This window comes from Oryctolagus cuniculus, chromosome 4, assembly GCF_051225735.1.
Source record: "Oryctolagus cuniculus isolate XC-2025 breed Fujian yellow rabbit chromosome 4, ASM5122573v1, whole genome shotgun sequence".
Lineage (NCBI taxonomy): Eukaryota > Metazoa > Chordata > Mammalia > Lagomorpha > Leporidae > Oryctolagus > Oryctolagus cuniculus.
Genome location: NC_142870.1, coordinates 108,773,450 through 108,787,502, shown reverse-complemented (window position 1 = coordinate 108,787,502; position 14,053 = coordinate 108,773,450). Strand labels below are relative to the sequence as shown.

General features: G+C 47.9%; 1 protein-coding gene across 13 annotated transcripts in view; it reads right to left on the bottom strand.

The window, feature by feature from the left end:
- TNIK (TRAF2 and NCK interacting kinase) overlaps positions 1–13,058 on the bottom strand; it is a 393,157-nt gene extending 380,099 nt beyond the window's left edge. For all 13 annotated transcript variants that reach the window (XM_017346916.4, XM_017346919.4, XM_017346917.4 and 10 more), the window contains exon 1: positions 12,599–13,058. In XM_017346916.4, coding sequence (XP_017202405.3) covers positions 12,599–12,655 — 57 coding nt within the window. In that variant the 5' untranslated portion in view covers positions 12,656–13,058. The remainder of the gene's footprint in view (positions 1–12,598) is intronic.
- Between the last annotated feature and the right edge of the window lie 995 nt (positions 13,059–14,053).

Here is a 14,053-nt window from a genome sequence, read left to right as displayed (position 1 = left end):
CAAAATCACAAGGAAGAAATATCTTTGAAACAACTCTTAAAATTCCACTGAGCTCATCAAAGTCCCAAGCCAGTCTTGTAAAGAAACTGTGAAGTCTAGTTGATAGCACATCAGCTCATCCTAATGTCATAACAAGGGCCCTAAGTCAAATGATGTTCAGTCAAATGACGTTCTTTGGTAAATTAGTTGATTTTCTAAGCCTTCTGTATTCATCTGTAAATGATACATCCCTACATTACAAGAAATTTGAAGGTAATTTGTCAATGTCAAGTGTCATACACTTTCATTCTAAATTCCACTTCTTTTATTCTGTACATTTTTCTCAAAATTCTAAATTGCTTGCATATAGAATCTACATTTTCCTAGATAGCTGTATAAATCTTTGTTATTATTTGTATACAATTATATTTATATATACTACTAAGCAGTATTACTAATTATTTACACTTTCTCAGAAGTGTAAGAATGGGCACTGTGCTATGGCATAGCAAGTTAAACTGCCGCCTGTGGCACCAGCATCCCATAAAGGCATTTGTTGGAATCACCACTGCTCCACTTCCAATCCAGCTCCCTAATGTGTCTGGGAAAGCAACGATGGTCCTAGTATTTGAGCCTCTGCATCCACGTAGGAGACATGGATGGTGCTTGGATACCAGCCCTGGTCATTTCAGCCATCTGGAAAGTGAACCAGTAGATGGAAGCTCTCTCTCTGCCTCTGCTTCTCCCACTCTCTCTGTAACTCTGCCTTTCAAATAAGTAAATAAATCTTTTAAAAAAGAAATACAAGAAATACAAGAATTAAAAATAAACTTTAACCTCTAAATATATTTCCAAGACCTTGAAATATAACACAAGAAATAAGTAGAAATTACCTAGTTATCATTATCTATGCTATTATATTTTTATGGACAAATTAATGTATTGTTCAAATGAACATGAATTTTAATTTTTTGATTAACATATAATAAGTATACACATATGTAGAATAGAACATGATATTTCTTTTTTTTTTTTTTTTTTTTTTTTTTTACAGGCAGAGTGCACAGTGAGAGAGAGACAGAGAGAAAGGTCTTCCTTTGCCATTGGTTCACCCTCCGGCCAGCACGCTGTGGCCGGTGCACCGCGCTGATCCGAAGGCAGGAGCCAGGTGCTTCTCCTGGTCTCCCATGGGGTGCAGGGCCCAAGTACTTGGGCCAGCCTCCACTGCACTCACTGGCCACAGCAGAGAGCTGGCCTGGAAGAAGGGCAACCAGGACAGAATCCGGCGCCCCGACCGGGACTAGAACCCAGGGTGCTGGCGCCACAAGGCGGAGGATTAGCCTATTGAGCCGTGGCGCCAGCCTAGAACATGATATTCAAGACATGTATTAAGCATGTGCTGATCAAATTAAGGAAGTTGGCATTTCCCTCCGCTTATCATTTCCTTGTGTATGGAGCTAGTGCACTCCTGTCTTCCAATTCTTCGTGTCATATATAGTTTGTCACTGTGAACTGCCGTCACCCCACTGTGCTGTGGAACGCTGGGACTTACTCCTCTCTCTTGGTGCTCTCAATCCCACTTAGAGGAAGTTCTCCTAAGGAAACAGGGCACACAAGCACTCACACAGGGGGACAGGACTGAAGCACCATTCAGAAGAGTTGAAAGGCTGGGAATAACCTCAAACTCCATCACTGGGAACTGGTTAAAGAAATTATGATAGACCCTCACAATAAAATGTTAAGCTATCTACAAACGTGATAGAAATCTGAACACTAACTGAATATTTTAGTACACATTAACTTCAGTAAGCATGCTTCTAGCACTTGTGAGAAAGTATTTCTTAGGTGTATATTGAGATATATATAAATAAAATGGTATAATGCTTCCAAATCATACTCATACGGGGGAGGGAAAGGGCAGGAGTATAAAGGGACGTAGATTGGTCATGAAGGGGTCATTGTTAAGGGGAAGTCCACTTTTTTACAGAGTTGAATGGAGATTTAATTCAGTCTGTACAATTCACTCTTTTGAAGTGCACAAAGCATCTGCAGTATATTCAGAGTTGTGCGGCCACCCCAACAGTCTCGTGTCGGGCCATCAGCAGTCACTCTCCACTTGCAGTGCCCCTTAGCCTACTTCCCATCTCCACAATTTGCTTGTTGTGAACTACCTATCGATGAAATCACACAACCTGTGGCTGTGGCTGTCTGCTTCTTCCACTTAGCATACCGTTCATGCTGGATGTGAGGTGTATCTGTACTTCCTTTGATTACCAAACCATTTTCTATCTTATGGATGTACTATATTTCATTTATTCATTCCTGACCACGTGGTGGGCTTTTGGACTGTTTCCTCCTGGAGGCTACTGCAAATACTCATGTACCAGTTTTGGCATGAATGTACTTTTTCAGTTCTCTTGCTATATACCTAGAGGTGGAATTACTGGGTCACATATGACCATATCTATTTTACCATGTTGAGGAACTGACAAACTGTTCTCCAAAATTTCTGTATCATTCTACATTCCCACCAATAATGTATGAGCCTTGCAATATTGTCCACTTTTACAAAAATTGTAAATCCCTCATCTAAACAATTTTGAAATCATGCCACAGAAAAACATTGATAATATGGGAAGACTGATTATTAAATTCAAAAAATAGTTTGCAGATAATGTATACCATATGATCTTAATTCTTTAAGCTATCTATTGACACATAGAAAAAACAACTACCAAAGCCACATATCAAAGTATATATATATGGTTAGCATAAAAATCTGAATATGAACCAGTGGTGTGGCATAGCAGATAAAGCCACCACCTGCAGTGCCACCATCCCATATGGGCGCCAGTTTGAGTCCCAGCTGCTCCACTTCTAATCCAGCTTCCTACTAATGAGCCTGGGAAAGCGGCAGAATATGGTCCAGGTTTTTAGGCCTCTGGCACCCATGTGGGAGACCCAGATGAAGCTCCTGGCTCTGGTTTAGGCCCAGCCCAGGCCTGGCCCAGCCCCAGCCATTGTGGCCATCTGCCACCATTTGGAGAGTAAACCAGAAGATGGAAGATGGATCTCTCTCTCTATCTCTGTCTCTATCTCTATCCATCTCTCTCCTTTCTCTCTCTCTCTCCCCCCCCCCTCTCTCTTTCTGCATGTGTATCACTCTGCCTTTCAAATAATTAAATAAATCTTTTTAAAAAGAATCATGAATATGGATGGTTTGGGAATTCTTTTTAATTTTTTCCATTTTCAAAATTTTCTGCAATAACCACGCACTGTTTTTATAATGAGAAAAAGAAAAAGCTTTCAGTTAAACAATGTTTTAACAATTCAGCACTCTTTACTCCCATTTAGTCTGCATCTTCTAGACCCTGGAGACACAAGGGTCATCTTGGTTCCTCAATCAAGTTAGGATCCTGCACAAACTTCCTACAGTTGAGCAATCTTTGCATACAGAATCTTATCTATTTATTTTCTACCTCTACGACACTGCTAATTATCTACGCTGCTTAACCTAACTGTGCCCTCCTCTGCTAATTAAATGGATCTGGCCACTTCACAACAGACCACAGACTGTCTTTGTGTTCTGTGCATGCAGGCAACTTGATAATCATCTTCATACCCATTCTTTGTTAAGTCTATTTTTGTCTGGTGGGAATAAATGATTCACTAAGATGTACAGGTTGTCAGGAACCCAATTAAGTGGCATGGCATAATGGAGCTGAGCTCTGCATTTGGGGGTTTGCCTTCAGTCAAGACAAGGGACTTCTTTGGGCCCCAATTTCCACCTGCAGAAGATGTCAGGTGGATCACTAAACCCTATTAGATCTGACAGATGGATAGATAAATATATTGACAGACATGCAAATTGAATCCACTTTTGTTTTTTATTTTACCCTTATCTTGGTAACTTTGTGACTCCATCCCACTTGTACCTTTTTATTGGTGCTACTCACTGGGGAGTGGAGGATTAAGTATAATAAGTAAATAAGGGAGTAGCAGATAAAATGCTGCGTAAAACACCTGTGTCCCACATTGCAGTGCCTGAATTCAATGCCCAGCTCCAGCTCCTGACTCCAACTTCCTGCCAATGCAGCCTAGGAAGCAGCAGGTGATGACTCAAGTGATGGGTTCCGCCTCGTTCTCTTGGATTGCCCTACCCAGAGATAGCCAGCACCATGGCACGAGGATGTTCAAGCAACCCATGGAGAGGCCTCCACAGGGAGGAACTGAGGCTCCTGCCAAGCTCGGGCACACATGAGTGAACCACTGAGGGAAGACATGGCCCCAAGAAGGCCTTCAGGAGACAGCTGACCTTGGCAGTATCTTGCTGTCGCCTCAGGAGAGCCCTCAAGCCAACCCACCCAGCAAACCAGTTCCTAATTCCTGACCCACAGAAACTATAAAAGACAATGGTTATTGTTGCTTTAAGTTACTGAATGTGGGGGTGATTTTTTGTGCAACAATAGATAGGATATGACACATCTTAACCTATGACCTCAATTCTAAGATGCAGCCCTCCACAAGAAAATCTGGTGGTAGGATTTCTGACATGGAGACTTAACAAGGAGGAACCTGGATATTCATAAAAGACCAGTGAGGCTGGAGTGCAGGGAGGGAGGCGAACAGTGGTGTAAGACCACTTTCTGCATCGGGCCATGATGTGGGAACCATGCCCTAGCAACTAGAAGCATCCAATAAGCATGTGAGGGATGAACAAATACAAGAATGAATGGAGGAATCAATGTAGATACCATATGCGCTTCTTCCCCTATAGTTAATCACATTTCACAAAATACTATCATGTTAGACCACACCCCATTTATACCACACCCAAATTGTACTCCCTATTACTCTAATCAAATAAATAGCATATATTCATATCTTGCTACCAAGGTTCTAATGACTCTGATTAAAAACCAGCCCCTGGAAGCCCTTACTTCAGATTCTATAGCAGGGTATCCATCCAGCAGCAATGGCACAAAGTAGGACCCAGCACAAGTAACCATCAGCTCTTAATCCAATTGCTCCATCTTCAAAACCTAAAACCACATTTTAGATTATAAATCAGAACCCGAGGGTTGGGGGAAAAACTCATCTAAAACTGAGGAGAAGCTATTACTTTGAACAGCACCTCCCTGCTCACTTAATTTGGTCCTTAATTCGGAATACCTTGGTGTCTCCAAGACCTACAGTCAGAATGCACGCCCGTGTAAGTACCCCTAGTCCTGCCTCTAGTTCCCGTACATAATCAGGATTTATCACAGGGGATCGGCGGTGTTGGAGGTCATTTCCAGCATGTTCTAGTTCAAACCACTCATCTTTCATGTGAATGAACGGAGGCTCCAGAGTGAGGTGTCAGAACCAGCACCGTGAGTCTGGACACCTAAATCCTAGTTGGAGCCTCTTCCTTCAGACTCGCCATCTCCCACTCTCTCCATTCACCACCAGCAATATCCAGACAGAAATTCAGTGTCATCTTCCAGTGAGCAAGCCAAGAAGCACAACCCCTTCCGCACTTCTATTATTTAATAAAAACAATAGCAATAAACATTGAGGATATTAGATCACAACATCCTGCAAGTGCACACATGCACACACACACACACACACACACACACACTGGCCTTGGAATTCTAAAAATGGTAGTTAAAACCTCTCAAAACTTAGAATATGGAAAAAACAGAGGCAATTTCCATGGCAAGGAAATTCTAGAAGCAGAGATCGCTACACAGGAGCAGGCATTATATTTCTCATAATCAGTGCCCCTGGAATTGTATTTGCCATAATCAGTAACCAGTGGAGGTGTACTCTACATAGAAGGTGTTCCCTGGAGTCCTGCAACATGGAATACAATATACCCATGTTCCCTGGAATTGCGATATGGTCAGCACTGACCCCCACTTTCTGGAGTTTCTATCTGCCCTCTATGCAGCACCCCCTCTACCTGTCTAAAAGAGCTCTACATCATATATATCATCAATTCAATTTTTCTTTATTGAACACCTGCTGTGTAAAAAAAAAACTGGTGGGGATCCCTAAAAAATCCAAATATACACACTGTGAAGCTAGCTGTGAATATAACCCAAGAGAGATGACTCTGAACACAAGGAAAGGGCTGTCAGGTCACTTGTGAGAGCCTCTGCAAGAGGAAGTGTGGGACAAGAGTGTGGGAAAGGGGGCGGGTGACGCTTCATGCTAGGCTCCCAGGTGTGGGAATGGAGAAAGGGTCAGGTGCCCCCTCGAGAGCCTCCACTAGAAGGAAGTTGTTCCCTGTGGCTATGGAGGAGTGACCCTCAGAGGTATAGAGCCTGGTGGAGGCCCAGTGGAATTACATCTGGGCTTGACACCGGCCTAAACTATTGAGTCTTTGCTTTGTATATTGAGGAAAGTTGGCCCCGATAAGAAACCACCAGATGGAAATTGTGTTACAGCAGCACCAACGTGGCCACAGTCCACCAAAAAGACTGATAAGGAGCAGGAGCAGGCTGATGGTGGAGACCAAAGAGGGGTACTGCCCAGGGAAGAGTAACTACAGCTGTCACAGGGAGGAAGGGAGAGAGAAGGGGATTCACGCTAGAGATATTAACGGGAGACCTTAAGTTTGGAGTAAAATAAAACATATTTTGGTCATTTAAGGACATCTCCTAGAGACAAATGGAGATAATCCCAGTATGTAAAAAGGAGTAGATAGAATCATCTTTCTCTAGAGGGAAATGAACTTCCCACCAAAATAGAAGAAATTACAAGCAGGATTCATCCAACATTTTCTACTTAAGTCCTCCCTCTCCCTCCACAAGGAGCCTTATATTTATATGCGCAGAAAAACATTTCATTCAAAAACTGCCGTTGGGATTTTCTTAGAATTCTCAGCACACTGCTTACCGCTCACTCAAGCCCTATTCTCAGAAGGTGACTCTTCCCCCTCGCCCCCCATCAGCCCTCAGAAATGGAAAAATCAATTTGATAGTAATGCATCTTTCAGACTTGGGTTATCCCAAATGCAACCAGAAATGGACACGACCACCATGGTTCAATCCCAGTCGGTCCAGGCTGGGTGGACTTTGAAGCCACCAGCACAGAAAGAAGGAATGATTTGGAAGCAAGAAGGGCACATAAAATTAATTCTAGGGCAGAGATACAGAAAGAAGAAAAGGCCAATCAGTAAGACTCAAAACTACAAGATTCCAAAGTGCCTTCCAGATCAAGGGGCAACTGTGATATTTCCATGAAGAGTGTTGGACAAAATAGTCCATGGCCTCCTAAGTAGATAATTACGCAAACAGCAAACCATAACTTATATTAGCTTTTGTACCAAAGATTATTCCTGTTAATCATGAATACCGAAAATGACTATGCATATTTCTCTGATGTTCTGATAACCAGCAGTACACCCTATCTTACTATGATGCAATGTCATTGCAAAGAACACACCTGCTTAATATCTCTGAAAAACAACAAATGTATCTAATGAGAAAACTCCCATGCTATGGTCATTTTAGAATTCTGTTATCAATTCCTACGATTTTACTAAAATTTCATGTTATATCAAATTTAATTAAGTTGTATGGAGTAATGGATAAATAATGTTTCAAGATTTTTTTAAAGACCCATTAGATTCTGACCAGAAAGTTTTAAATACTGGACTATTTGTGTATTATTTTAGGTGCTCAGCCCACCTAAAAAAATGTGAAAGGGCACACGCACACTGAATATGCTTCTATTTGAATAAACATCAACCATTACGGGAGATCCATTAGGGAAGAGAAAAAGTTAAAAAAAAAAACAGAAAAGGAAAATGGAAAGTGTTAATGAATAATGCTAATAGCTGATACTGGCTTATAAACATGACAATCTTCAAAAAGTTTCCTGGCTAAGCTTATCTCATATGTAATGAATGCTGATACTGGAGCAAAGCTCAACTCAGGCCATCAGAGAAACACAGAAGATCACAGTGACACAGAAAAGTGGAAAGGCGGCCAAGGTCTGTTGAGGGCCTACTGCAAAGACAATAGGGAGCAGGCATTTAGCCTAGCAGTTGAGATGCTCGACTCCCCCATCGCAGTAACTGGCTCAGGCCCCTGGTTCCGGCTTCCTGCTAAACACGCACCCTGGGAGGCAGCAGGTGATGACTCAAGAAGTCAGATCCCTAATGTTCACATAGGAGACTTGAATCTACTTCCCAGCTCTTGAATTGTTCCTGGCCCAGGCCAAGTCATTGCACACATTTGGGGAGTGAACTGATAGATGGAAATGCAATGCTCCCATGCCATAATAAGTAAAAATTCTATATTAAAGAGGCAGGATCTTCTATTACCTTTTCCCCAGGGTAGTGTTCTATTAGGTGCAATCACTGGGACCAAATGATAGAATCAGGTTTCCCATAAAATGCTAGATAATCACAGAATAGCATATTTCTATAGTGCTTTATGATTTTCCAAGCATTTCCGTATGTACTTCGATTTTGGCAGCCAGTGTGTAAGGAAGGCTAATTGTTGTAATCATTCCCAACACTTAAATGGCACCCCCCAAATCCCAGAGCTAAGAAGCCATGGACACAGAACGCAGGAACCAATGCTCATTCACTCCGTTCATTCACATGTTCATACATTCATGCATTCATTCCCTCATTCAACTAATGAGGACTCTGAACTAAAAGATAATTAAGGTCTGGCCTCTACGGCAGGGAAGCCCACAGTTTGGTGAGGCCGAAAGAAGACCACACGCCAAGGATAACACATCCACGAAAAGAGGTGTGCAAGGCTTCCCGATGAAATCAATCCTCAAGTCTGGGTTTTGATGCAGAGAGCAGTGGAGTGACTGGTAAGGAAAAAGACAAGTGTAGGTCATCTAATTCTGCTCAAATAAAATGTGTGTGCGAGTCCTGGCAGGAGCTCAGAGCATGAGGTCAGCGTTGGCCAAATCCTGGCCTTGAATGCCTCACCCTGTGGGCCAAGCTAAGGACAGCCAAGGTGCTCAGGTTCAGAAATCTGCTAATCTCCAAAAAGCTTTCTGAGCTGAGCTCACTCAGATGCAATAAGGCCTGCTAGTGGCAAGTTTCATCTTTTAATATTGTGATGTCTTGAAGCAAGAATGACTCAAGGCCTGGACTTGAATGACTAAATTGTTTGCTGTAGCCTAAGTATGTATATACACATTTCATACACCCACATGGACAGGGTTTCCATCCATACATTCACATAGATGATACAAACCATCCACAGAACCCTATAAACCTCACATGCAGAGATGTCTGAGTAGCGTGCGTGTCTAGACTGATCTCCTGGGACAGGTTCAGATGGAGATGGGTTACCCAAAGAGGTTACCCGTGCAGGCCAGCCATCTGTCCTCCGTGATTCACCCATCTGCCTGCAAAGTGGGCATTCAAGGGAAGCTGGACAAAGTGAACCCAGAGGTCCCTGAGAACTCCTTAGTTTTGTGTATCATGAGCTTACTTGCATGAAGCATTTGCCTCACTCTCAGTATATAAAATCCCATGACCTTGCTGAAATTATTCTTCTCTGCCATTTTTTGTTTGTTTGTTTGTGCTCTGGCAAAAAAGGTATTACTGATTTCTAAGTCAGACACGGGCAATGTGACTTAGAGAAGAGAGCACTGGATCAAGAGTCAGGAAACCCAGATTCTTTCCTCCAACCACCTTCTTGGAAGGTGACCTTGGGCAATGGACTTCACCGCTCTGGGCTTCTGCTTCCTGTGTGTTAAGTGAAAGGGGTGGCTTGGTGTTCCACAATCCCCTTCCAGATGTAATCTACAAAACCACCTCCTCCCCACCCCCAGAATCCCATTTATCTTCTTGCACTCTAAAACTCAGGACTAAATAAACTGGATTCTGATTACCTATTTCCTCACCAAATAAAATCCTGCTTCCTCTTACTTTCTGAAACCATCCAAACCTTGTATAACTGAAACGATCAGTACCGTCACTGGTGGTTCTGGTTTAAATTATGCATTGCTGCTATTTGGGGAAATCTTAGACTGGGTCCAGTCTGGGATCACTGGCTGAGAACAATAGGCCCCCAAAGTGAGAAGGAGAAAGGCCTCTCCAGACAGGATCTGCTTTTAATGCACTGAGCCCTGGTTTACAAAAAGAGCCTTGAATTGTGTACATTAAAGAGCCACAGAAACAGCCAAAGACTGGTAAAGCTGCAGCAAATTCTCCTGGAAGCCACTGACCTTGGTTGCATTTCAGGGGTCAGGCATTCCCCAGGGAGCGCTCAGCAGGCAGGCTTTCCTAAGAGCAGAGGAGCAAGTGAGACTTCTGTCCATGAGCCCACCTCTCTCAATTTGGGAAGGCAGAGCTGATCTGCACTCTGATTTGTGGCGATGACCTCTGCAGCCTCTGGACCCAGTCTGGCCAGCACCCCTCAGCCACCCCAAGGCTGGCCAAAGACCCCCATCCTCTGGGGATGCAGCTGTCTCCACCTGTGCATTCACTTCCTGTGGCCAGCAGCTCCCCAGTCACCAGCCAGAGCTGCTCCCCTCCCTCTTTCCATACCTCCGGCAGGCAGAAAAACAGAAGCAGAGAGCACTAAGCTGGCTGTCCAGGCCACAAAGAGCAATTTCAGTAAATCATGCAAAATTCTCCTTTTCGAAGCCAGATTGCACCTGCACGGGTCTCCCCAGAGTGTGAGGGGCCCTGCGAATCAGCCCCCGGGGGGAGCCCTCATGGTGGCTCCCTCGCCCGCAGGCTCCGAGCTGGAGGGCTCAGGATCTCAGAAAACCTTCACTAGGAAACAAATCCGAACCCAACTTCAAATCCCAGCAGAGCATTTTCCATTAGGAGAGCAATGTCAAGATTTGGGCTCCCCAGCCTGGCCCATTGTTCAGATGCCTTTCTCCTTTGCGGCGGGCCCCTCCCAGGGTCTCCTCATTCATCCACCTGATTAACTCGCTGGCAGCAACTCCCAGTGCAGAAAGTAGGGCAAAGGAACAGAACACACAGTCCGCAAAGCAGGAAGCCACAGCCCGGGTCCAAGCACCCACCCGGTTCCCGGTCCCCACCCCCACTGCCCAAGGGGCAGAAAGCCCTGCCTGTGGCTTCTCAGCTCCAGAGAGGCAGCTGAGTGCACTAATGCATGCCCGAGCTGTGGCTGCCTAACTACCGCTACAGCCTGTTTCCAAGAGCATCCCCCTGAAACCTCACCTCAGGGACTCGGGGGACAGGAGGGGGGAGGGGAAGAGGTAGGGAAAGGGAGGGACAAGGAGACCCAAGTGCCACTTTGATCACAGAGGGAACTCTCAAAAATACCCGTGTTGGAAGAGGCCATGTCCGACGTACTAGGGATTCAGGTACCTGGCCGGAGATGTAGCATCCACCTAACAATGTGTTCCTCAGGAGGGCGTGTGAACTTGCACGCCTGACCCTATCTGGCCACGCAAGTACGTGCACTTGCTATTCTTCTCCAATTGTATTTTTGGTTCGGAAGACGAACAAACGGACCTTAAATGGGCGTCCAATCCTTCTCAGGCCCCCTCGATTGCCAGCAGCTTCCCACCCACCCCTCACCCCTCCCTGGCCCGCAGCATCTAATTAAAATGGCAAGAAGAAAGCTCTGCTCCCCTACCCTCCCCCCCAGGAGTGTGCTGAGATTGGGGGTTGGGGAGGGGGAGGCGTCGAGGCTGCCCTGGAACTGTGGTCTCCAAACAACAGCAAAATGGATTCTATATCGCCGATATCTCAGTCGACAGCATGCCACGGCGTCTGAGGTAATGCACGCGGAGGTTCAACGCCAAGCCGCGGGCTGCGGGCGGGAGGTGCTCCACAAAGGACCGGCCGCAGACGCGGGGAAAACACACACACTCCAGGGAGTTCCGGTCCGACTGCGAGCAGCGGCAAACCCATCCCTTTCACCTGCCCAAGTTCAGCCATAAAGCTGACATGCCACAGCCACAAAGTCGGAAAGCACAGGCAGGGCTGGGTTAAAGCCATAAATAAAGGTGAGTGGCAGGCTGGCGTGGAAGGAGGCGCGGAGCCGGAGCCCGGGCGCGCCAGGCGGGGGCGGGGGGAAGGGGCGGCCGCTGCCATCTATGAGACCCGCATAGCAATAACTGCCCCCGTGGAGCAGCAGGCTCGGCCTCGCCGGGCCGGCCAGGCTCAGGGTGTCATCTCGCAGGTAGCTGGCGAACGTGAGGGGCCAGCGCCTGTATGCGCGCTGCTCTAGTTTCTGCAGCAAGGGACAGTCGGGTCCCGCGCCCTGGCACGAGACGACCGCCCGGAGCGTGCACACACGCGCGCGCGCGCTCACACACGCACACACGCGCGCACACACACACACACAGAGGCTCGCGTTCTAATGCTCTTACACTGCTCTAAGATGAAACTGCCATAAGCTCCACGAGCTGTTTCGGGGGATCGTCGGCCACAGCCAACGGGGGGGACACGTTCCGCACAACCCTTGCCATAGAGGCTCAGCCCGGAGCGCCTCGGCAACCCCGAATCCAAGCGCGAATCCGGGGTCGGTCCCCGTCGCATTCTCCCGCAGCTGCCCGTCAGCCCCCAGACCACACACCGACCCCATTCTCCCCCACCCACCCACCCCAACCCCGCCCCCCGGACCCAAACCCCTGGGAAGAAATGCGAAAAACGCGTTCTGCTCACCCTCAGAGCCGAGAGATCGATTTCATCCAGGCTGCGAGCCGGGGAGTCGCTCGCCATGTCTACTTCTTCGCCCGAGAAATGGACCAAAGCCACCCCAAAGCTTCTCCCTTGGAAATTCCACCTTGGTCTGTTTCACTCGCGTCCTCCTGCGGGTGTCTAGCCAGAGGCCCCGGGCCCAGCCTCCCCCGCCCACCCCGGCCCCTCAGCGCCCGATCTCGAGCCTCCGTGCGCCGGTCCGCCGGGTCCGGGAGCCCAACCTGCGCGGATCTCCAAGCCCGGAGCCGCGGTGCGTGTGGGCTGCGCGCCCCGATCGGCTAAGGGCGCTGGAGCTGCGTGGGTGTATTTAAATGGGACATGCTTCTTTGCTTGTGCGTGGATGGCGGCTGCATTGGCTGTTATAATGAGACACATCAACTCCTCCACTCAGCTGGGGGGTGGGGGTGGAGAACCACACAGAACTGTCTATCACCGCTTCCTGGGAGGAGTAAAGGGGGGAGGCGGAGGAGGCGTGGTCTCCGACTGGGGAGAGGCCGCGCTTCCTGACCCGGTCCCTCGACACCAGCGTGGATGGGGGAGGGGCGCGCACCCTCCCGCCCAGGCTCCTGCGGACTAATCGGGGCGGATCGGCGGGGCAGTCCCTGACCCTTGCCGGGCTTATCGCGGGGGCTCAAGCTCTATTTTTCTGTGTCCAACTCGGGCATTGCAGCAAAATGGCTCTTTCCTCGCCTCTTGGGTTTTCTCGGTGGGATTCAAATGCTCTAGAGCTGGGGGGGGGGGGGGGCAGAAAGGGGAAAAAAAAAAAGACAGCGACGCCCTCCCTCCCCCATTAATTATTTGTGGGGCTCGAGTAAGGCGGGCTGGTGCAACCGGTGCATATAAGGACTTGTGTGCAGGGAAGGGGATCCGCCTCCAGGCGTGGAACGAGCCCGGGAGAAGCGCGCACGCACGGCGCGTCCGGCCTGGCGCTTCTGTAATCTGCAGCGGCCCGGGGGTCGGGTCCACCCTTAGTAACCGATATGCCGGACTGCGCCGGTCCCAAGTTGCCGGTCCCTCTGCGGGAAAGCTAGGGAATCAGAGCTCCCTTTCGGATCGCCACACCCAGGACCAGCTCGTGCCGCAGTTCCCTACGAATCGGAACGTAGAAGCTCGTTCTCCGGGCGCAATAGCTTCCAAGCCATCAGGTAACTCCAAAGCCAATGCTGCTTAAGCCAAGCTCGCCGCCCGCGGCCACGGCGTTTCTCTTCCCGGCCGCGTTTCCGCGGGGATCCACCCCAGTGGATGGCGAAAGTTTGACCCGCGGATGAGATGCCAGATGGGCGGGCGAGCGCGCGTTCACCGCACCCACTTTCTCGTTCAGAGGTGGGATGTTTACGGTGGCGAACGTGACATTCTGTCATCGGGAGTGCCAAATCGCCTCCCTCGCCGCGCAGCCTTCCTCTCCGGCCCGAGCCACGG